Here is a 26,194-nt window from a genome sequence, read left to right on the forward strand (position 1 = left end):
CGCAGTTTGAGAATTTTGAGAATAAATACCTGTAATGACCCAGCACCAGAATCCCAAAATTTCAATGTGCCATCTTGGTGACCTGTTATGACTATTTCGGCATAACTACAAGACGCTGGCGACCATTCTCCACCTGATACAGGCCATTCCCTTTCCGAGAAACCAGTTTTTTTGGATGTCGTAGTACGGCCAACCTAAAACACGCACAGACAAAGAGATGGATTGGAAAGATACACTATTACATATTTGAACTTTAAATATAAACTTCAAAATTGCAAATATGAATTTTAATTGCAAGCCTACTAACAGAGTAAAAAGCAGGAACCAAATCCGAGGGGCAATCAGTTAAGTAAGTGCAATATGTAACAGGTGATTCGTGTAAGTCCATGGGATAAGGCGATTCGAAACATGGAAAACCGGGTGTAAGTAAGTCTATTAATACTAAATCATACTGCAGGAGTACTGCTATCGCATATGGTTCTTGTGTTTCTGTCGAAGCGAGAAAATACGAAAGAAAAACAAACAAATTAGCATTTTTAACATTCTCACATACACTAGCAAAGAGATCAGATGTCTCTACCAACACTCACCACTCGTCCAAGGGTTTTCACAAAGAGTTATAAAATCAACAACAGTATGTTCCATTTCCAACACTGTGGTCGTCTTCCCCACCATAACTGTAATACAATTGGATTTTGCTCCCTTCTCTGTTGGCATGCCACCAGAAAAAATTGTAAAAGTTTCTCTGTAAGAAATAATATTTTTAAAATTATTACTTGGTTGGAATAGAAAAAGTTATGAACAAATAACTTACCCAGATTCAGAAGCTTTCAAATCAACCTTAAAAATGGGATTGCATTTTTCCATTGTACCATCTCTTGACGTTTTGGCTGAAAAAAAATTCCATTATAAAAATATGGTGAATTTCAAGTAATTTTGTGTCAAGGGCTTACCGTGGGGATATACTAAGGATTGAGGTTTTGGAGTCGGCCTCATGGGCCATGAACATATGGAACCATCTTTATGCGAGGATACAAAATATTTGCCTTCATAATGCCATGCTATTGATTTTACTGGATCCGAAGAAACCCATCGTATTTCGGCACATTTTCCCTTCAAATCCCACAGGACCAGCAAACCACATTCGTATGCAAGCAGCAACTGAAATATATTTTTTTTTAATACACATTTTATTGACACTTTTCCACAAACGAACCTTATTTGCATCTATTGGATTATCACATAATGCAATCACAGCACCAGGATGAGTAGCTCTACCCCTATATTAAGATTGAAACGATAGGCAAGAGTGTAAAAATTGTGCTTTTTTGTGTTATTCACTTACAATTCAATTGCTTTGTTCCAATTTATAACATAACCGCTAAGGGCAAATGTATCGATATTGACCACATGAATGTTGCCTTTTTCTGTGCCAACATATAACCATTTGCTCGCCACAGCTAAGTGAATGCATGTTACTCTGGAATTTATACAAAAAAAAAAAAAAAAAAAAAAAACAATTAAGATGAAATTATTACAGCCAATTGTCTAACGTTACACCGCGTTAAAAAATTCATGAGTCCTGCGGCATTAGTCGTTCTACTAATGTCAGTGTTCATAGTCCAAAAAAGGCATACTGATTGTTTAGTATTTGAGCAATTCATCTTCTAAAGAATATTATAAATTCTTAAAAAATAAGCTTGTAGCTCTTAGAAGAGCTAGAGTTTTAACTTATTTGTGACTGTAATGTCGAAATTATGAATATAGCGGAAGAGATTACATTTTGGTCGCTCATAGTCTTTACATTAGTTTAAGGATAATTTCCACGCTATTAGGTAATTTTCCGTGATGTCTAATTGAGTTTGAACTCAGATTTAGGCAAACATAATTTATAACATAAAAGCATAAGCACTGTGATTGTATTTTTTATTATTGCCATATTTATTTTCAGCAATACTAAAAAGAATTACAACTTACTATATCGTATGTCATCAGTTAGTAAGTTGAAACAAGAACACGTGCAAATTAGATTATATTTCGTCAAATTAGATTATATTTCAAAAACTAATTTCGATTTGGGTGTGGGTTTCGTCTTCGGGCATTTTTGGTGACGATTTGTATGTTTACAGAAAGAGAAAACAAAGTTTAAGACATTTATGTGTTTGTAAGTCATTTGTTTATTTACATGTTTCCATGTAAACAAACCCTCCCAAATTATCATAATTTGGATATTACAATCTGGCCTTATTATCGCAAAGTAAAGCAATTAACATCTAATATGACGACTTTTTGACATTCTCAATAACAATTATGCGTCGTAGTATGTCAACGTTGTACAGGTTGCCTGGTGTGGTTACCGACGCCTATTTCAAATATTTGTTTTTGTATGTATGTAATTACATCCAATACCTAGTTCTTATCGCCAAATGTCTGCAAAGTTCAGGTTGCGATATGTCCTCCCAAAGGAAGTAAGCAAACAAACTGTAAATATCAATTATTACACAACATTTTACAGCTGGCATAATAACTGAAATAGTTCGGCACTAGATAAGCCAATAATTCACCTTCTTCAATGAATAATTAGTGTATGTTTTTTTTTTGGTTCTTTTGTATTGTTGTTTTATTGTTGCAAATAAAGAAAATAAGAAATAGGAGGAAATTAGTTTCTTGAATATTTCAATTCTTACGCGATATGAACATCATTAAAATAATTAATGTTTGCACCGCTGACAATTCGTACGTAGAATTCATTTAGATTTTCAAAATAGAACATTTTATATGTATGTATTTAAATCCTAACAAAACAAAAACAAATTATAAAGCTGAACAACAGATAATAAGTAGACATCGGATTTTAGCATGTTTTTTATTTCTTATCCGATTGGACTCAAATTTTGGATCTAGGCGTTTTGAGGGTCAATTTTTCGATATTTGGGGTCATATCAAAAATATGCAAAAAATATGCAAAATATATGCAAAAAATATGCAAAATATATGCAAAAAATATGCTAAATATGCAAGTGTTTTATTGACAAAAATCGTTAATTAAATTTAGAAAATCATCAAAAAAGCATTCTAAATTAAGTTTTTTTGACGTTTAACATAGTTTTTTGCAGATTATTATGTTATTGAGACTCTCCAGATATTCCGCCACAGCAATAAATCTAGACTAACAAGTCTTAAATCAGTTTTCACAAGGTGAGAAAATGTCAAATAACGCAGCATTCCTATTACAACATAATTTGCTTCCTATACAAATGTAGATAGATAATGGAAAAATTTCAAAAACTCAATCAGAAATGTCAAAATCAACATGTCCAAATATGGGGATTGTTTCTAATCGGCCAAAATTGTCTAGCAAAAAAACAAAGGAGCTAGAGTTAGTCATCGCTATTTTTCTTTAGATAAAAGCGCATTTTTTTCTAGTTTTTGGAAAAAGGGTTCGTTTTTTAGCGCAAAATGGGAAAAAGTGCTAAAGTACCATTTACGATTCCAGGTTCTGGAATATAACTATAATTAGAAGTATACGTTTTGAATATCCACATATTAGATTTGAATATATTTTATAGTTTTAGTCCTATATTTGTGGTCAAAAAGCTTCTTTGGAAAAATGCTCTAACTGCCTCTTTAATATTGATGACATGGTTTTAGTTTAATGCACTAAAAATACATAATTTTATATGTATATTGTAAGCATACAACCGCTTAATGCAGAATTGGGAAATGTTCACTCCTCGACGAAAAGTAATGCATTATTTTTAGATTCACTTTTGGCAGTTTTGTTGAGATATGTATTATTTTATTGTTGTTAAATAATTTGAGCTTAATCTCGGGTTTTGTTGTTTTCAAATTTTTAAAAACAACAAGTTTTATTTAAAGTGGTATGTAGTTAAAATTGATGCGAAGAACACCAAATGATTAGTGCAAAATGACATCACTCAGAAAAACCACACAATAGCGTGGTAGTGATAAAATAAGTCAAACCCTTGGAATTATCTTTAACATGGCAAAACCACTCACATATTTCTGCTAGAAAAGCATTTGGAATGCTAAAAAATATAGTTCTTTCATTCCTGCTACAGGAAAACAATTTTGATAACACAGTCGAAAATAAAATATACAATTAATTAACTTATACCTGACCGTGTACTCGATAATTTGAACTAATTATTACAAATGCTTCGAATTTGGACAGTTGTTTAATAGAGGAGTTGCTGTAAAAATTGTTTGCAACATTTAGAAAAAATTATCGAGTACAAGGATATAACATCTCTTATAACACATTAGTCTTGTTGTCTAGGATATAAATAAATATACAGTCGAAATCGCTTATAACGTCGTCGTTTATAACGTCATATCAGTTATAACGACGATATCCAAAAGTACCAAATCTCTGGGGCCCTTTATAGCCCTATCGCTTATAACGACATATCGGTTATAGCGACATATTCCGTCGGTCCCTTGACCGACGTTATAAGCAATTTCGACTGTATTAAGAAAAATATTCGACGCAAAATAGTCATTAAAGTTGCCAAAGGCACTATACACCTAAAAGGCAAAGATTTCAAGGAATCTTAATTTCCCAAAAAAATGAAATTTCACATCTGTCCCGTGTTTTGCTTACATCCTGATGTACACTTTAAAAACGTCATATTTCTAGCTCTACTTTCACAATCTGATTGGCTTTTTCTGTAATTGGGGAAAATTGAGTCTTGTTGCATTGTAAATTGGTAAAAAGTAAGGAAAGAAACAAATACGGGCAATGCCAATAAAAATGTCCGGATTGTCGTATAGAAAAATCTCACTATTTTTAACACTTAGAGCACGTAGAGTATTATATAACTACCACGAGTTATTTAATCATAGAAAATAATTTATTTTCTTTACTATTCGTTAATCCGGACAATTTGATACACTGCCGAAACCTGCGGTATAGGGATTATCGAGATTATACTGTATATATGGGTGCATTATCCAAATCTTAATCGATTCTTACGAAAATAAACAGGGATCGCCCTAGGCCAAAAAATCTCCAATTTTTATGCGAATTGGTCTATAAATGTGACCTGTACTTTGTTTTCAAAAAGACCTGGCCAGATGGATAAGTGCGAATCTATGCAGATTATAAAAAGGAACTGTGGGTCTATTTCGTTTCCTTTTGCATGTTGCAAACTCATTGACTAAGACATAATACCCTTAGGGTATTAAAATATAGTTATCAGTGCAATCATGAATAAAAATTCCGTGCATAATTTGTTTCCTTTCCCAAATTTCACAATTTTTTCCATATTTATGCCCAAAAAAGGGAATATTTTTGTCGATTCGACTAGAATATGCCATCATGGGGCGAATCTAGTAGCTTTCAACTTTTAACAAATATTGATTTTAAAAGAGTTTCACATTCTAAAATTATTTTCCGTGCGGAAAATTCGGAGGGAAATATTCATGATTGCCCTGTATATGTTTTTATATGTTATATGTTTTTAGTAAAATATGAAAGATTTTATGTAATATTAAATATTGTCTTAGTCTTAATATCTAGCTCATTTGTTATTCTGTCAGACAATTTGGCCGAGCAGAAACTATCAACATATTTGGATACGTTCATTTTGATATTTCTGATTGAGTTTTTGAACAAATTTGTATTAGAAAGCAACTTATGTTGTAATAAGAAGGCTGGGTTATAGGAAATTTTCTAAGTCTTTTAGTCCAGATTTATTGCTGTGGCGGAATAATAATTAATAACATAAAAATCTGCTAAGAAATCGACGTTTAACGACAATAAACTTAATTTAGAACACTTTTTGAAGACTTTCCAAATTTAATTCGACGATTTTCGTCAAAAAAATTAGTTGCATATTTTGCATATTTTTTGCATATTTTGCATATATTTTGCATATTTTTTGCATATTTTGTGCATATGTAAAATATGCAAATATGCAAAAAAAATAAAAAATATGAGCCTGTCATTGCATTCAGTTTTCTTCAAAACGAATTTTGGTCCAATCAGAATTTTCGTATCTTTATTAATAAAAAATATGCAAATATGCGATGTCTAATAATAAGTCATTATTGTCTTCTTTGAAAAAGACCTACTGCATTTCTATGAATGACTTTGTAGTATTTGAAGAGAAATCATACTGATCGTCAATAAGGAGTTGCATTTTATAGAAGTGATATTAATCTCCTATGAGAAACCAACTGTATGAGAAAAGCTAGGGCCATAATTTTTTATGAGAACCCTATTTGTATACTATAAGCAATGGTATTGGTCTCCTAGGAAAAGACCGGTCTTTTATGAGAAAGTCTACCTTTGTTATAAGAGAAGACCAAGTGGTCTTCTGTAAGAAAAAGTACATAACCGTTTGTTGTTCTATGGAATGATATTCTCATTATTTCCTTCGATGTTGACGGTGACATACATACATACATATTTTATCTTATTTTGAAAAAATGGCATAACTAGCAGTCGCAACTAGTATTCCGTGATGTTTTAATTAATTATCAATAATTATAATTCCGCTGAAATTTTTTGAAAAGCCTTGGAAACTTATTGGCTGAATGTATTTTTTAGAACTATGAAATGACTGAAAGTAAAAATAAGTAAAAAAGTATCAGTAGACTTTGCCGACAGAGATATAACATCAGCCTGTGGGAATTGAAACTTTTATGCATGGACAGATCGAATACCGGCTACACAACCAAAATACTTTCCCCCCAAAAATTATGTATTTAAGGGGGTTTTTGGAATTTTGTGACCTTTTTGGACGTTTGAACTTGCCGACGAAATTATAGATTGGGACCAACATAGTCCATTTCGGAAGTGAATCTTATTTTCATTCAAGTAATTTCTTTCGATAGATATCGCGCCCATCTGTAATTTCAGTTGGTCGCCGTACAATCTAGAGCTTTTGGATAATTATATCAGGAGGGTGGAGTTGGACAAGAAAACATAATATCACTTTTAAAAAGACCACAAGAGTAGCTTCCGTAAAAATTTCCAAAGGATCCTCGAAATGACCTTAAATTGCACTTATACAAAAACGTTGAACTTTTGTGATGGAGGAACAATACTATGTTTAGATCGGTTGCTCCGTTCAAGAGATGTCGCGAGTACCATTTCCCCGAATATTTCTGAACTTTTGTGGGGGAGGCAACCCTGTTGTGTGAAAGTCAAATTTATTGTGCGCCCCCGTTTAAAAATTGAAAAATATTTTTTTTACTGTGAAAATTTATCTTTTTGTTTCTAAAGTAGTTTATTAAAATATAGATAAGTAGACAGCGGAATTTTATGCAACCCCTATTTTTGGTCCGATTTATGTCAAATTTTGGGACTGGGCATATTTTTGACTTCTGTAGTGGGATTCTGTAACTAATTTTTGCTGTTATCGATAATTGTCGGTAAAATTAAAATGCTTTCGATAATTGTCGGTAAAATTAAAATGCTTATAATTTCGATAATTAACGAAATTTTTCGGTAAGTTAACGATGAATATAAAGTATTCGCTAGCCTCTACCGACACAAACAGTGATGCCAACTTTTCTTTATGTTTTTAGTCATAATTTTGTGATATAATTTTACCGATTTTTGTCGGTAACAGCAAAAATGAGTTACAGAATCCCACTACTGATTACATTGCAATCGAAACATATGACACATGCAAAATTATGCAAAATGCATAAATTTTTGCATATGAAAAATTTATGCATTTTATATCTTTGTTATTTATTTATTTAAAATTCTTTCATGTAAACAAAGCCTTACGGCCAAAAGAGATGATTACATTATTTATGGGGGCTATATGAAGCCTGAACCTAAACCGACAAATGTTAAGTGGATAGTTTTTTACCCCCAAGGAAGACTTAATACAAAATTTCAGTCATTTCGGAGGGATATTGAGGGCACAACCTTAAAATACCAGAAATCTGGAGGTACCGTTCTATGGGGGCTATATGAAGACGTGGACCTACATATGTCTACAAATTTCAAGTGGAATGTAATTATATAAATTGGCTTCAATTGCAAAGCAAATAAATAAATAAAGTTTTATACCCACAACGAAGACAAAATACCAAAAAATCATTTCAGTGGAATATTGAGGCCACAACCTTCAAAATACCGAAAATCGGTAGGTACCATTCTATGGCATCTATATGAAGACGTGGACCTATACCGATAAAATTCAGCTGGAAAGTTTTATACCCCCAACGAAGACTTAATACCAAATTTCAGCCATTTCGAAGGGATATTGAGGGCACAACCTTCAAAATACCAGAAATCCGGAGGTACCGTTCTATGGGGGCTATATGAAGAAGTGGACCTGTGCCGACAAATTTCAGGTGGAAAGTTTTATACCCACAACAAACACAAAATGCCAAATTTAAGTCATTTCGGTGGGATATTAAGGCCACAACCTTCAAAATACCGAAAATCGGGAGGTACCATTCTATGGCGGCTATGTGAAGACGTGGACCTCCTGTGCCGACAAATTTCAGTTGGAATGTTTTATACACCCAACGAAGACTAAATACCAATTTTCAGTCATTTCGGTGGGATATTGAGGGCACAACCTTCAAAATACCAGAAATCCGGAGGTACCGTTCTATGGGGGCTATATGAAGACGTGGACCTATACCTACAAATTTCAGGTGGAAAGTTTTATACCCACAACAAACACAAAATGTCAATTTTCAGTCATTTCGGTGGGATATTAAGGCCACAACCTTCAAAATACCGAAAATCGGGAGGTACCATTCTATGGCGGCTATGTGAAGACGTGGACCTGTGCCGACAAATTTCAGGTGGAATGTTTTATACCTCCAACGAAGACTTAATACCAATTTTCAGCCATTTGGTGGGATATTAAGACCACAAATCTTTGAATATATTTTTGCATATGGTTTTGCATATGCTCATTTTATGAAGATATGTAAAAATATGCACGATATGCAAAATTTTCTGGGGCTAATTCGTTTTATTTTGTAATAAAACGAGTTTCTGTCTAATCAGATTTTCTCTACGACCATCCTAACCATATATGCATTTGCATAGGATTCCGCTGTCTATAGATAAGAATACTAAATTCATGTTTACGAATGTTTTCCTGATTTTTTTGCATCGACTTATTCTCAAAAAGAATGCCAGTTAAATACTCCATACCCTTACCAATTATCGCGATCAGATCATACTTCATTGTCATATATTCAAAGGGATGATATCTCAAAAAACTTACGGAAGCTTAAGCAATTAAAAGTTCTGGTCATGATGGTGTGTCTAGTATGGTACTCAAACATTGTCATACTACCCTGGCCACGCCTTTGTCTTTGCTATTCAACTATTCTTTAAAATTAGGTAATTTCCCATCATATTGGCAGTATAAGTGATGTCTCAAATTATAGAGGTATAGCAAAATTAAGTGCTATACCGAAGTAATTTGAAAAATTAATCACTGAAGTTATTTCTTATAAAATACAATCTATTCTGAGTCCATCACAGCATGGATTTCGCAATGGACTATCAACTATTACAAATTCCATACAATTTTCATCTGATATTATTAAAGGGTTTAAAGAACGTAAACATAGTGATACAATTTATAAGGATTTTAGTAAAGCATTTGATAGAGTGAATCATAAACTTCTTTTATATAAGCTAGATCGCATTGGTTTTAGTAAAAGCTTATTGTCGTGGATTTCTTCCTACTTACATGACAGATCCCAGTTAGTTCTGTTTGAAGATTACCAATCAAAGTTGATTAGTGTTCCACAAGGGAGTCAAGTTTTATTTTTACTTTTTGTTAACGATTTACCTTCATCGGTACACAATTCAAAATTACTTATGTATGCAGATGATGTCAAAATTTACTATACTCATAAGTCTCAAGAAAGTATTGATCTACTTCAAAATGATCTAAATAGCTTCGCTCTGTGATATGATTTTAAGAACATGGATTTAAACCTAAAAAAAATTAAACGGAAATTCTACCATTTCAGGGTATTATAACATTAATGGGACAGTTTTGATGTCCGTAGTATCGTTTATTGATCTCGGCATTTTAATGGATCCAAAATTAAATTTTAATAATCATATTATATCAATGGTGAATAATGCCAATGGTGTATTAGGTTTTATAAAACGATGGGCTAAGAAATTTTCAGACCCATATGTTACTAATAGCCTAGACAGACGGCAGCGTTAATTTGCATTAATTGTCTTAATTCAAATTAATTCGTGAATTATCCACATTCTTAATGCACAAAATCAAACTGAATTTAATGTACATTTAGGTATTTCAATATGGCAATACCGTAAAAGAGAACCCGTATTCATGTAAGAGAGAGAGTATATGCATGCTCTGAGACACAAGGAAAACAACAAATTTCAGGGCAAACAACAACAAAACAGGGATGCCAACTGTTCCGAGATAAAAATCGCTACAGCCACATTCGCACCATAGGTCTGTAGCGATTTTTTCCTTAACCTTTAACTTTGGAGGTGAAAATGTAGGACGTACTTTTTGACGTGGTGGTAAATTTTACCCCTATACATATTCTTAAATATTTCTTTATATATTTTCTTATTTTTATAATATTTGGCATTTGTTGCATGATATTGTGTCAGCAAATAATAAAATAATATCAAATCAAACCACACTCTTTGTTTATATAGCAAATTAGGCTCTATATTTCACAGACCTTTTTTAATCCAACAAAAAAGACATATTTTATTTTTAGAAGAAATAAATAATATAACAATACTTAAAAACGTGAAATTACATTTTTTGACAGTCTTGCCTACATATTTAATAAAAATACAAAGATCATTCAAAAACACAGGTTTTTTCTGCAGGGTACCAAATAGTAGATTTGTCATTCATAGTGATCGTACACTGTACACATACATATGGGTATGATGCAACCCATTTACATTCCTTTATTGGATTGGAAACAGGTATGTGTAGTTTTTTGTTATGCCTACTAAGCATATATAACATATTTTCGAGTCTCTGGGATATATTTTGGATGGGGCTATTGAGTCCTTGCCCAAGATCCTAGTAATATTTTAACGTAAGTAGCCTTTGGTTATGTTGAATTCGGGATCGACCATCACCGTCAACGTTGCTGAACTTATCGTCCTCTTCTAGCAATTACCTTATTATAGGAACACTGATTTGCTGTAAAAATGGATTAATTGAAAATGCTGAATATATAATTCATATGCAGAGTTTGACGTGTGGTCAAAACTTTTCCATGAAATTCATACGTCGTATTGGACGTGGCGTCATTTTTTACATAGGATACTTACGTTAGTTTGGAGGTGGTGGTAAAATATTTTCTGTGCCACAGTGACAAGAACTTGGACGTGGGGTAATTTTTACACCACCGTAAGCATATCTCCTCACTTGCTAGTCATATGACAACCAAAACATTACTGCCTACTTATGTTAAGGAAATATGAAGATACAGAGAAAATTAGACCGATCGCTCAAATCATTTGAAAGTAATTAACAAAATATGATCGAAGGGGTAAAATTTACACCAACCTCCACTTTTAAAGGTTAAAACAGTTGACATTCCTGCTTAAACAGTGGTTTTTGTACGTCAAAAATCACCACAAGTAGCGGGAAAACCACCAACTTGGCACCCCTGCAACAAAACAGTTGTCTTCCAGTAATCAGCTGTTTCGTAAATGCAGGAACCGTCGTCTGTCAGGCAAAATGTAAATGCAGATCTTAATGCAGTCTAGGGTATAAGCAATTATTTGTTTCCCTTGTTAGGCCTATATTAGAATATGGGTCGGTAATATGGGATCCTCACTATGCAATTTATGCCGATAAAATAGAATCCGTTCAAAAACAGTTTTTACTCTTTGCATTGAGAAGTTTTCATTGGAAAAGTGACTTTGTCCTTCCTTCATATACTAGCAGGCTAAAGTTAATTCGATTACTCACATTAAAAAGCAGACGCATAATGATGAACACTATTTTTGTACGGAACATTTTAAATGGCGATATACCTTCAGACTTCATTATTTCTTCTATTAGATTAAATGTTCCTATTAGATCTAGTAGAAACTATCAAATATTATATACTGATTTTCATCGTACCTTTAAGTAGAATGTGTAATGATTTCAATTCTTTGTATAGCAAACATAGACATCATTAAGTCTAGACAAATTTCTTTCTTGAGCTCATAAGTTTTTAATCTTAGTATATAAGTAAGTTAACCGGCTGTTGGAAATATATAATCTGTAGCTGGTATTCAACCATTCACCATTATCCGGATCATGTTGTGTACGCGATCCCTACGTTCAAAAGGAGGTTGTTGTTGTTGTTGTAACAGTGTTTTATTTTGTTTGTATGTTCATTCTCTTGTTCAATCTGGCTCTGGGTCTATATCCAGTTTCAGGAAAGTGGGAGGTCGCCCCCCGGTCGGTAGAGGTGGGAATGAGTGGCGTTGGGAACGTATGAAAAAAGTAGTAGCCCGATAAGCACTATCTTCGAACTTTCTCTAAGATTCGCAGAAATTTTTGACATGCAAAGTTGCCGTTGGGGTTTTACAGCTTTCAGGTCATTTTCTCAGGAAGTGCGGACTTGTTCCTAACTGAAAAAATTGTGCCTTCCTAACAGAGGCCTCGAGCACTCGTTGCACAAAAAAATAAAAACGATTCTAGATGAGATCTTGAACTGCTCTGAACTGAAATTCTGTGTGGGTGATACCCTAAGAATTGGATATAGTCCATATTCGATATAGCCCATATTCAAATCTGATCTATTATGTCTACTTTTGAACTTTCGTGGGGAACTTGATCTAAGTTTGGACAAAATATTACCACCGCTAAATTTTGGACGGATCGGTTGAAAAAAAACCAATTTCGTCTAAGCATACTGGGGTATAAAACCATTATTTCGATGAGGCACATTTTGGTCGTATGAAAGTGTATATACCCTCTTTAGCCTAAAGGCTGGGTTTATAATCATCTTTAGTATCTCAATAATTCGCAAAAAAAGCATGGTTGTGTTATCCTGTTAATTTTTCCGAAGTCCTATAAAAAATATGCATTTATTATATTTTTATAGGACTTTCTGAAAAATGGTCAGAAAATCAATTCGTCAAAGACTAGAAAAATAATTTTTAATTTCTGTGTTTGATATTATAAAATAATTGACAACCCTTATTACGTACATTGGGTCCCACCATGGTGCAATGGAATGCACACCCTTGCACGCTGAATGTCCCGGGTTCGATTCCCAGGCAAGGCAACATAAAATTTTCAACGTTGGCAAAATACCCATCCCATAACCATTTGTGACATTTCCTGAGTATTTTAGCCATGTAAAACTTCTCTACAAGTGGTGTCCTTATTAAAACAACTTTAATTTATTAGTGGAAAAAAATTGGCTATGTTTGCCAAGGGGTAAGGCAGGGAAGACTATAGTTTCAGATCTCGCCACAGATCTTCATCAGTTCCCTTGTTTCTTGTTTTTCAACAGAAACTTTTTATACCCAGTGTCAATTGCTCGCTCAAATAGATACGTATCCAAAGCCTGACTATTTTGAAAAACAAAATAGAAGTCATCATCTCAAATAAAAACCGCCAACCCTCCTAATTGTGAGACCAGGCACCGTCGAAAGTTTGGTTTATTGCTGTTGTTAGCAATACCAACAAACTAGTTATGTTTTTTTTTTCGTTGAGACTCAACAAACGCATAGCAGTGGGAAAGATTTGTTGTGTTTCTTTGGATATGTACGTATCTATTTGAGCGAGCAATTGACACTTGGGTATAAAAAGTTTCTTGTTGAAAAACAAGATACAAGGGAACTGATGAAGATCTGTGGCCAGATCTGAAACTATAGTCTACCCTGCCTTACCCCTTTGCAAACATAGCCAATTTTTTCCCACTTATAAATTAAAGTTGTTTTAATAAAATATTAAAACAATGACTATGGGATTAAGCCTGACTATTTTGAAAAACAAAATATAACGTACATATATAAGCATTTCGCTCAAGTCAAACATAAAGAAAACAACAAAACTCTACCTAGAACAGAAAAACATGATCATATCTGTAAAACGATTACAAAATAAATTTAAACAAATTAACAATAAATTTCTTACCTTTCCCGTTGAAATTTTAAACTTTGTATGACTTGAGGTACTTTTTGGCGTATATTCCACAAATGAATTGTGTCATCAGCGGTCACGGTCACCAATTTGCCATCATTGACTAAAAATTCGGCTAAAATTACGGGGCAAGCAGATTCACCTTCATGACTAACATGCGTATCCACACCAGGACGTCCCAATCTTTGAAAGATACAAACAAAATAAAAACCAACATTAGATAGTACAACGAAAGCCAAGCATACGAAATAATTATATTCGATACATACAATCTGAGACTGCCTGATTTGTCGCCAATAACTAACAGCCGTTGTACCGGATCAAATGCAAAAGCCGATGGGGAATATGGAAATCCATGACGAAAGGTCTAATTGATTACAGTGTTAGAAGAATGAGAATTTATTAAAATCATTTATACACAGAAAATGGAAAATAATATTACAATGCAATAATAAGAACAATTCGCTGGTAGTCATTAAACCGGCCATAGCCGCGTGTGTCTTATGATAGCCTATTAAATAATCACTACCAAATAAAACAAACGCCAACTATAGCCAATTTTATATGTTTGTGATTTAAATTATTGTTCACACACACAGTTAATCTTCCATTCCGCGAAGATACATTAAGATTTTCCTACCTTCTTAATTGCAAAATGTTCAGGTCGTAGTGTTTCATGAATCTCCTGCTCCTGTCGTGCAGTTTGTGGCTGAACCGTATTTCGAAATCCATCAAGAACACCTCTAAATGTGAACTTTTTCATTTTTTACATATAGAATGTTGTTGTAGAAAATTTGCTGTGCAGAGAAATTTGTTGGTGGATATTTTTGCTATTTCGATAGTTTGTTGCCAATCTTACAAATAATCCATTCGTCCCTAAAAGTAAAAATAGAGATTTTAAAAGTCAATTAGTCAATAGTTTTAGCACTTAATGGAAGAAAAAGGTTAATTATTTCGAGCAATTTCAAGCTACAATAATTCGTATTTGATCCGTAAATGATGCTGAGCTATAGAACAAAAATAAAAACATTTAAATTAAAGTATTGAGATAAATATCTAGGGTATGAGTATTGTAGAAAAAGAAAACTGTATCAAAAGGGTTTTAGAACAAGGTCGATACAAGTTTGGAAAACACGCCACAAGTTTACCTGAAATTGACGGGTTGTAATATAGCTACTACGAAACATGAGTTTGTGGAAAACAGTATAAGAACCGAATATTTTCTAAAGTTTTTTGCTATTTTGCTCTTTAAGAACCTTTCACAGTTCGTATGTTCAACAAAGTTGTTTACTGAAATCTTTGGCGCGTTATTGTATTGTTTTCTTTAATTTTGAGCTGTTCACTATCAGTGAACCAGAACCGAAGAAAAAAGGATAACAATCGCGTATGTTTTGCTATTTTGACCTTTAAGAACCGTTTCTACAAAGTTCGTTTGTTCTAGAAAGTTGTTTATTGAGATTTAAGGTACATTATTTATTTGGTTGTATGTTCGAATTTTGATCGGTTTGACATTTGCAAAGTAATTGTTTTCACACTACGAAAATAAACACTAACTAACACTGTGCAACAAAATGGAGGAGAAAGTCTGGGGCACGGAAAATTCCTCTTGGGGAAGAAAGGCCTTGGTGAGTATATTAAGAACCCCGAAGGACAGATCCGACGTGAGTCGAACTTCCGCGTTATGGCGTGATCAAGGTTTTGCTAGAAACCCTGTAAGCCGTCAGGAATTAGCGTTATATCTTTGTTCACTGTTGCTTTATCTTATTTTTGAGATGACATGTCTGCAGTCGAATCGAATTAGGATTATTTTCGTATAGCACTTCGACCTTCTAACTCGCTGCATTTAATGTCCTTTTCGTCCTTTATTTTAAGAGCTGCTATAAAAGTACCACAGGATGACGTTTTTCAGCTTCGAAATATTCTGCAAAAATGTCGCTCAGAAAATTTTAGGCACAGCTCTCATTGACAACTAATCGATTTTGTCGCGTTTTTATAGTCATTTTTGACATTTACCCCTGTTTGCTTAGAAAAAACTGTGTTTTGTGATTAGTGGTCAATGAGGGCCGTACCTAAAATTTTCTGAGCGAAATTTTTGCAGAACATTTCGAAGCTGAAAAACGTCATCTTGTGGTACTTTTATAGCGGCTCTTAAAATAAAGGACGAAAATGACTTTGAAGGTATCGATTTAGAAGGTCGAAGTGCTCTATGAAAATAATCCTCATTCGATTCGGCTGAAGACATGTCATCTCAAAAATAAGCAAAGACAACAGGGACCAAATACATAACGCTAATTCCTGATGCCTTACAGATTGTCTAGCAAACACACCATCACGCCATAACGCGGAAGTTTGACTCACGGCGCATCTTTCCTTTGGGATTCTTAATATACTCACCAAGGGAATTATCTCTGCCCCAAAATTTGTGTTCAAAGTGTAATACACTAACTAATTCATGTATAGTTAGTGAAAAAGATAAATAGCTGTGATAAAAAATATCGTTTTTTGCAAAAATTTGTTGTTCGACTTGTTCAAGACCAGACTGAATGTATAAGTAAAGAATTAACCCACGTAGATCAACAATAATAGCCAAAACTAATAATTAACATGAAAAAAATATGTTTTCGATAAATACCTATTAAGTAAATATTAAATCACGACATTTTATGAATTGTATTCATAATAAAGATTAACTACTAACAAGTATTTACAATATTAGGTATAGAATATCCCTACTAAGAGGGTTACCATATAGACCAAGAGAGTACCAAATCATATTACATGTAAACAATTTCCTATAGGTCTTAAACCGGGAATATCTAATTACAATAAATATTACCTTTGGCGGAACTTAGTCGGGAGGGTTAACTGAAGTGGAAACAAGGTATAAGAACGTTCCCTCACAATTTTTAATGTTTAAGACAAGAAATACAACTTTGGTTCCAAGAGTAAATCAAAATTCAACTTTTTGGGCAGTGTGAGAATATGGCTCATTTAAAAAAAAAAATTACACACTGAGCGTTACAACCGAGAGTTGTTATTAAACGCCCCGCTCATCGAACGTGTATTTATACACTTAGCCGTTAGGCAATATGGGCAATATTTTTAAAAATATAACATAGCTGAAGCCAAGGTTTACCCTTTTATAACTCGCGAATTATGGTTGTATATTATACAAATTTAATGATTTTGGATAAAATTAAATTTTTTCGACTTCGAAGCTGTTGCTATATTATATATAAAAAATGGGTTGAAGCCAACGTGTTCTTTTTTCTTTTATTTGTGATTAATCCACTCTTTTCACGATTTTCCTGTCAAAGTAAAAGTAGAAGACAACTAAATAAGGAAAATCTCACCAATGTATAACTTTTCAAAATTTGATCTGTGCCTACAATTAAATTATGCTGACATTTTGAAGCCAGGTTTTTGAAATTATATTCTAATTTCATTCCTCAAACAGGTTTCTCAAAAATGCATGTACAGTGGTGACCACTACGTTTGCAACCAAATTGCACGTTTTAGAAAAATGTCTTTAAACAATTTTTTTGAAAGTGAAATTGGGTATTTTTTGCAGTTATTTATGTGTAGTTTAATGCTTCAAAAATAAGAAAATAAAAAGCTTTGATTCGATATATAATAACCACAAAATACGAAAATACATAACGCGCCTTAAAATTTAATGGTCAAAAAATATGCAACTGAACCAAATCGCATGCAAAAATCATCAATATTTAAAAAAAAAATCATTTTTGATATGATTCAAATCATTTGAGTTTGTTTTGGGAAGTTTATAAGTTAGTAAAATTTTAAAACTGATATCAGTCATACGTACTTCATCGGTGGGGTGGGGGTCATAGGGGAAAACCATGAACATCGGTACAAGAGTCAGAAACTTCGGAAAAAATTTATATTTCTTCACATTTAAGTTTTCAATCTAATAAAATTCACAGTCCAGAGTGCAGTTATATCGATTATTAGCAAAAGCCAGAAGTCTGGGCCTCGAAAAACATATGAGCGTAGGGATTGGGCCCTTATCATGGTGAGTAATACTGATCTATTGACGTTATAAAAGGCGGTATCATTGGAAATTCGGGTGTCTATAAACTTAAAAAGCTCATCATTTAGTATATAGACATTTCCGGGAAGAGTACAGGCTTTCCAATAAAAGACAATTTTTCATCACATGTATTGTTCCGATTTTTTACATTATGGATGCAGAATCTCACTCAATTTTTAAAACAAAATTATTATCCCGATAGTTTTTAAATATCTGTTTTTGCACATTTTAAACAGGCGTATCGATCATAAAAATGAAACACCCCAACCCGTTTTAATACGCGATATTTGCGAAACCATTTTTGCAGTTTTTCCACATTTTAAGGGGAATCATATCCGCCGACCTAATTGAAGGCTTTAGACGATTCAGGATGCAAAAAACTAAATTCACACTCATTTCCACGGGAATCGTATGACAGTTGTAAAATTTTAACTAAAAAATAGTTTCTTCTTAAGTTTTTTTGTTCGGCTCTAGGTCATTTCAATAAAACAAATATTGATTTTGTTGTATATCTTTATTTTCCAATATTTCGGTCGTCTCCGACGATCACCATCAGAGATTTTTTGTCTTTAATTAAACAAAAACAAAACATTTTACATAAATATAAACAAAAATTAACAATTTATAATTACATTTAAGTGTTACGTGGAATGCAGCTTTATGTTCTGTCCTTCATAACTGGTGATTTCCAACTAACTTTTCGTTTCACTTTTGATGTTTTTGTATTGCATTCCTGTAAATCTGCGCACAGTTTTCCGTGCCAGTTTTGAAATTCACCCTTTTTTTCGTAGGAACATTGATAATGACCAGCATTTCGAGAATCTTTCCTTATTTGAAGGAAGTCATTCATTCTTAAGTTTTTTTTTTCGAATTTTCTTTTCATTTTTGAAATCATTCTTAAGAATGAATGACTTCCCGAACAGAACGATCTGTGAATTAATAAGACAAGTAAAAACACGGAAAACAAACCACACAGATAGGGAATCATAAATGTACAAGAGCCGAACAAAAAAATTAAGAAGAAATTTAAAGATCAAAGGTCAACTAAAAACCATACCACAAAAAATACAACAACATTGTTCCACAACATCCCATACGGGACAAGGGACCTACTGTTTATCGCCGAGTTCGAACGGCGTGTCTTAAGACACCAAATTGGAGAAGTTTTTCAAGGGAAATGTCGTCAACATTACTGAGGGGTATTTTGCCACAGTTGAAAAATGTTTGACGTTGCCTGGCCGAGGAATCGAACCACCGACCTTCTGCGTGCAAGGAAAATTTAAAATGTCAGCATTCTATTGAGGCCGAAGTAGTGGATATATTAAAAAATTATACATAAGGAACTTCATCTTTGAAGTATATTCTTTAACTTCTACTTGGAGCATTAAGCTCTACATTACTTTGAAAATCCACTAATTGGAAATTAATATAAAAAAATCATTTTCTTCAGCGCATTTTTCCTATTTTTACATTAATTCTACCACAGCTTCCGCTCAAATTATTATTTTACAAAATCGTGTAGCACAGTTGATTTTACAGAAATTGGTTCAAAACTTATGGGTATAGTATAATTTTTTAGCAAGTTGCTATACCCCATACCTCAGTTTCAACATACAGTGACTGTCACTGAAAATGATGCAACCTGAAATAAAAAATGTAAACGTTGATTACTTGGAATCGAGTTGATATTTTTTAAGAATTCAAAAAAACAATTTTGTACGCTGAAAAGTTGTCTTTAAGATGGCATACCAAAATATTCCGTTTACAATACCGATATACTAAAAATAAATATACCAAAAAATAAAAAATGGGCATTTTTAAATTGAGCATTAAAAATGATGCACAACAATAATCGATTAATAATTTCCAAATTTTTCGGTTCCCTTTTGTTTTTAGTAGTTCTGTCATTGTCATTGGGGTGCCACCGTGGTGCAATGGTATGCACGCCCGCCTTGCACGCAGAAGGTCGGTGGTTCGATCCCCCGGCCAGGCAACACCAAACATTTTTCAACGGTGGCAAAATACCCCTCAGTAATGTTGGCGACATTTCCTGAGTATTTATTAAGCCTTGAAAAACTTCTCTACAAGTGGTGTCTTAGGACACGCCGTTCGGACTCGGCGATAAACAGTAGGTCCCATATCATTGAGACAAATATGAATCGGGGTGCACTCATTGATATGAGAGAAGTCTCCCTTGTCCCGTATGGGATGTTGTGGAACAATGTTAGTTCTGTCATTGATTCCGATAGAAAAAATGATGTTCCTGACGTATTTTTGGCATGATTGTAATTAATGTTCCTTTGTAGGCAAAGGACGGACTCACTTTAAAGATTTAAAAAAAATTGGCAATAATTGCACTTATTTTACAAAAATACACAAAACGAAGGTCGGACTCACTTTTGGTCCTGCTCAAAACATTTGCAACTGAGAAAATTTGAATCAAAATCTGAAGATATTATTTGTGTTTTGATAATATATTGTGAGTTAAACCTTTTATTTAGTATCTGATGAGTCCAGATACTAAATAAAAGGTTTAACTTAAAGGTATCCAGTTAACTAAATAAATTAATATATCCTCTTTGGAATCATGTCTCTAAGGATAATTGTTAAATAGTAATGTTTTATTAGATATTTAATAGTGTAGAGTCCATTTTAGGGTCCTATATGAATTTAGATCACTTGAGGTGGTCGGGTCTGACAAGAACACAAAAAATATTTGCAAAAAATTACTAGTTTTACGTGGTTATACATACGTTTAGTGGCCTATCCCTCCACCCTCTTATACGACATCTGTGATGTGTACGTGGTGTTATTTCGACATAAATCCTCTGCAATAGATATAGTTGTACATTCACCTCCTTCCCATCTTATCGCGAATTTAGCACTTTTTGCGCGGTATACAGCTCAATTTTAAATATTGCCATGTTTTTATATTTATTTCTGGACTGCATTGGATCCACAATTTTCAGAAATAAACATTTTTGCAAATCTTTGATACAAATTTCGGACCATAACATTTGTTTTTGTTAAAAAATTAGAATTGTATTGTTTTCGGCATACTTGCCTGTCAAAATTAAACATAGGCGGCATAGAATGTATTTCTCATGAAAGCTTTTTGCCCCCTTCTTCTGATTAAAACCATCTTATGACAATCAATACAAAAAAACTCAACTAAAATTAGGTAATAAATATTCGAACCACGGAGTTGCGTATGTTTTGAGCAGGCTAAAACACGTGATCCTTCCATATTTCCCAAATTTCTGTAATTGAATAATCATTTTTAAATCTAGAAAGTAGGCTCAATAAAGAATCAAATTGCAAAAAGAAATATACATATTTCAAAACACAAAATGTCACTAAAAATAGTCTAAATGTGATATAGGCATCTGAGTTGCAAATGTTTTGTGCAGCACTGTACGTGCTTCACAAACTACCGAATGAGATAACTATTAATGTTGATTACTGCACATTTTCGACGGATTTATAGCGAAAATACTGTCATTTTTTCGTTAAAATCAAAACTATGGCTTTGACAGTTCACCATTTTTTAAATGAATATCTTTTAATTCCGTTCCGCTTAAGAACAATATTATTATGTTCATAATGATCCAAAAAAATATATGGTAACATGGGGCGCCTTCGCCACGTTTTTGTTCAATATGTTCTCATATCGACATCATTAAATTTTTTCCAAATATTATTTTTGGTAAGAATATTAGCATGTCTTGACTACAAGTTTTGATATATAAATGATTATAATTTTGTTTTTAAAATATTATTCTTGAGAATTTACAAAATGTCTAAAAAGTGGCGAAGCCTCCCCACCCATGGGGTAGCTTCGCCATCGACATAGGACATATATCAACGGACTCTAAAACTGGCATTTACCATGCTTCCTCCTCAAATATCAACATTATGCATAAAAGGAACATGTTTTCTATTTAATAATCAAAAATGATTCTAAAATTTACAAAAAGAATCATATTCTAGCCGTTAATTGAAGCAGGTTCCTTGAATTTAGGCATAAAAATGAAATTTTTGCCAAATTAAATAGGTTTAGCACAATATTTGATTTCAACTTCACATTATAGCGTTGTATATCAATAGCATAAACAATTTAAGTTAAACTTGACATATTTCTCACATTAACCCACAACACCCCTATCATGGCGTAGCCGCCCCACCCCCTACATAGCTCATAATATGAATATATTGACATTTATAATTACTTTTATCATGCAAATTATTTGGATTTATATTCTTCAGTAGTCGTCTATTAACGGTGTAAAATATAATTTTGATATCACAAAAGGTATACAAGATATCACAAAATATACCTACTATGAATATTTTTCGCAATACCCCAAAAACATGAAACCGCGTGCATCAACAATCATGTATTTGATAGAAATGCCAATTTTTGGGAGATGAAAGATCTTCGTTAAACTCACAATTTTCCCTTTAACGGCATTTCTGTAGCAGTTATAATTATCAAGAAAATCGGCGCTAGCGAACGCGCCCCAGTGGTGAAGCCGCCCCATGTTACCATATATGATCGGTTTATTCGTTTCGAGTTACAGTGGGCACCGCAAACTGCTTTAGTAAAAACAGTGTTTAAAAACAGTATTTTTTAGCACAAAAAATAGGGAATTTGCTCAGGCTGTGACCTTTCACATTAAAAAATAAATTTCTAAAAATGTTTGGTAGATTGTAAAAAAATCATGAAAAATTCTTTTTTTGGTTCTCAATATTTCCTATTAGAAAAGAATCCACAAAACCACCTGAGGAGTGCAGTATACATTCTGTATTCTTTGTTTCAATTGTGCACCAATGAAGTTTTGGATTACAATACTTCGCATTAATTCTGTATCAGTGCGACATAGAATAAGATGATTACGACATTTACAAAGCAACAGACGTTTCGAAAGTCATACTGTTTTTCAGGCGGAGATATTGTTCATAAAGGAAGCTTGTAATATATTTCTACAACATCAGGCATAAAACATAGTAGGACAGTCTCAAGCGGCGCTTCTAGCATTATAATCAATGATTGTCACATCAAATCTAGTGAACGAATGTAAAAAAAAACTTACCAAGGGCGTCTGACTAGAGTAGTCTAACTTGGAAACAGAATCCGCCTTTAACGAACTTTCAGAAGCGTCTGTCCTTCTCCAATGGGAATAGTTAAAAGGGGATGCCTTTAAATACAATCTATTAGAAGCAGAGATCAGATGGGACAATACTGAAACGTGTCAAATATTAACATTTACATGACCGCATTAAAACATCAAACGCACAACGCCAAACAAATTGAGGTTATGAAGGGATAGCCAACACGTACAGCAACAAAAAATGGGCAACTTCCATGGAATCGGCAAGTGACCAAAGATATCAAAAAATATGCATGATTACAAATCTATTCGTAATTCAATTTATGGGACAAATGTCTTGTATTTAAGTAAAGCTGAAAACACAATAAACGTTTGAGTGAAGCTATGCGTTAAGCGTTGAAAAAAAAACAACGAACACAAGGAGACAATTACACTAATGCTGAGCGTTGATTTGTTTTGCAGCATAAAATTCTAAAAATATCTTTTTGGTATCAACAATTTAACATCGGCCAAAACGTTTACTCGGTTTTCGGCTTATCTTATGATAAGCAATGTATGGTACGAAAATATATTATTCGAAACGTTTGTTTTGTTTCGTTTTTTCCAATAAGAACAAAAGGAAACGAAACAAGGCTTAATAGTACATTTACTTATAATAAACCCACTGGATTTCAAATGTCAATTCCTTTACGCATATGTCAAATAAATCCTCATTAAGAAGATTAATCCAGCAAAAAGATTTGTGTTGTTTACTTTACTCTCTTGGCTTGTATTTCTTGTAAATGAATAGAGAACGGCCGAAATTGCCCTTTGCCTTTTATTCTTTTACGGAAAATAATTTAAGCAAAGCAGAAAAATTAAGCGAAGAGCTGAATGAATTTTGGACTTAATGTGTACGACGTTAAATATAGCGGCAATTGGTTAGTTTCGTTCTGTATGCATTCATTTCGTTCGCAAACAAAACGACTTGTTATAGCAAAGCCGAAGTGCACCAATCATATCGTTTGTTTTCTTAGTGTTTGGAGACATTGTGGATTCGTTTTGCTTTAGACAGATTAGATAAAACGATAGATACATAAAATTACCCGGCGACATTAAGGCTATGGTCTGAAACGAATAGCAGATGGGCTGCTACAAAAACTGAAAATTCAATGATATCTTTGTCATGCGATTTGCAAGTAATGAACTTATTCTACATTGCGCAGTGGATCCACTTGTATGGAGAAAGTGGCCAAAAATATTTAGAGTGCAAAAATCAAGCCAATGCGCCGGTTACAGCTTTCTGCTGCTGTGAAGAGTGTTTTAAGAGACCATGAGCGTAACATTCTCCCCCTTTCCCCTTTGGAGGGGGTATACGGAAAGAATTGTTATATGATGTTAATACAGAATGACATGAATAAAGGTCCCGATTATCTTATGATGCGAAAATAGGCTTGGGGAAACAAAACAATCTCCAAAACAACATAAAATCCAAACAATTTTAAACAACAATTCCAAACAAAATTAAAAAAATCAAAATTTTTGTCTGAAAATTTCTAACATTTTTCTTATAGTTTTCTTCCTGGAAGGCACGTACCGCCAACGTAAGACAAATTTGGAAGAAAACTTCTTCATCTTGCCGCTGATGCCAATTATGTTAATGTACGTGGTCAGATAACAGAGTTATACGCTAATATATCCATAGAAACTCTATTCTAGGGCAGCTTTAGTCAGCTACCCATCATTTATAGTCTGGCACTAGATGGCAGCTGATTTTAACACTGAATAATCTTAAACCCATGACCTACTTTGGAAAATTATTCCCGAGGTGGGCACTTGTGGGCAGCATGACTAAAACCTAAGGTCAAATTTAAATATATGATCGAATTGACATTACAAAATACACTAAGAAAATGTTGAGCTAACTAGAATTCCACAACACGCTAAAACACTATTTTTTAATTAAAATTAAGCTATTACCTCCTCCTTCAAAATCCACTATAATATTTTGCTATACGTATTAGTTTTGCGATATTTTGAATATATTTACTTGCACTTAAAATACAGGTTGTACTCATAACAAAAAATATTTGTCGAATGTTCCGAATTTTGAAGCTATTCTTAAGAAGATCGCGTTCGAATGAAACAAAAATTAATATATTTTTAAAAAGGTCCATGTCATAGCTGTTAATGTTGCCAGATGTTTTAACAAAATTTTGAAATTCATTTTTTTATTTTTGTCCAATGGGTGGATCCACTGTGCATTGGTTCCATTTCACCAATTTTATGTTCAGAGATTTCATACAAAATAAAGCATAGAATACAATTTTAGGTATAAAACGAAGTAATTACCCAAAATAATATATGGAATATAAAATGTCTATAAAAACATTAGTATTTAAGCGTAGGTTGTTTATAACTGGAAACCAAATTATATGTTTGCGGGTGAAACGGATATAAACTTGCCTTAACATTTCGTGAAATAGAGTTTGCTAAATCACATTCATGATTTGGCAATGAGTTGATGTTTGGTTATAAAGGCACCAGATTTAAGAGGATTGATAGTGTAACACTGCCAATGAAAGCATAAAAATAAAACAAATAAAAAATGTGTCGAATTTTATCAAATAAAAAAACAACGTTATGTAATAATTTATTATAATTCCAATTAATTTTAATTTACAATACAGTTTTCACTACAGTTATTGTCAACTCCCACATGTGACAAACAATTTATTAAGAGGTCGCGCGGGGTCGGTCTATAAATAAATAATAAAATAAAAAAGTAAATAAGATTTGGACTACTTCATTTAGTGCTATTTTTTGTTTTATTTATTCAATTTGCCTGACGAATGTGTGGTTGTGCAAAAAAGTCTCCGTCATAATCAAAATGATGGATTAATGCCAGCGGGGTTATGACCCCT

General features: G+C 33.2%; 1 protein-coding gene across 32 annotated transcripts in view; it reads right to left on the minus strand.

Moving 5' to 3' along the window:
* Tomosyn (syntaxin-binding protein tomosyn) overlaps positions 1-26,194 on the minus strand; it is a 171,222-nt gene that overhangs the window by 60,208 nt on the left and 84,820 nt on the right. For 27 of the 32 annotated variants that reach the window (XM_073978864.1, XM_073978857.1, XM_073978886.1 and 24 more), the window contains 10 exons: positions 14,767-15,002; positions 14,396-14,493; positions 14,121-14,309; positions 1,346-1,480; positions 1,217-1,280; positions 954-1,161; positions 815-890; positions 591-745; positions 308-489; positions 30-194 (listed from right to left, as the gene is read on the minus strand). In XM_073978864.1, coding sequence (XP_073834965.1) covers positions 30-194; positions 308-489; positions 591-745; positions 815-890; positions 954-1,161; positions 1,217-1,280; positions 1,346-1,480; positions 14,121-14,309; positions 14,396-14,493; positions 14,767-14,889 — 1,395 coding nt within the window. In that variant the 5' untranslated portion in view covers positions 14,890-15,002. Of the gene's footprint in view, positions 1-29; positions 195-307; positions 490-590; positions 746-814; positions 891-953; positions 1,162-1,216; positions 1,281-1,345; positions 1,481-14,120; positions 14,310-14,395; positions 14,494-14,766; positions 15,003-19,779; positions 19,823-23,273; positions 23,392-26,194 lie in introns of all 32 variants that reach the window. The other 5 variants (XM_073978875.1, XM_073978881.1, XM_073978870.1 and 2 more) reach the window with 2 other exon arrangements.

Source organism: Musca autumnalis, unplaced genomic scaffold, assembly GCF_047663935.1.
Source record: "Musca autumnalis isolate F117 unplaced genomic scaffold, ASM4766393v1 scaffold_3, whole genome shotgun sequence".
Classification (NCBI taxonomy): Eukaryota; Metazoa; Arthropoda; class Insecta; order Diptera; family Muscidae; genus Musca; species Musca autumnalis.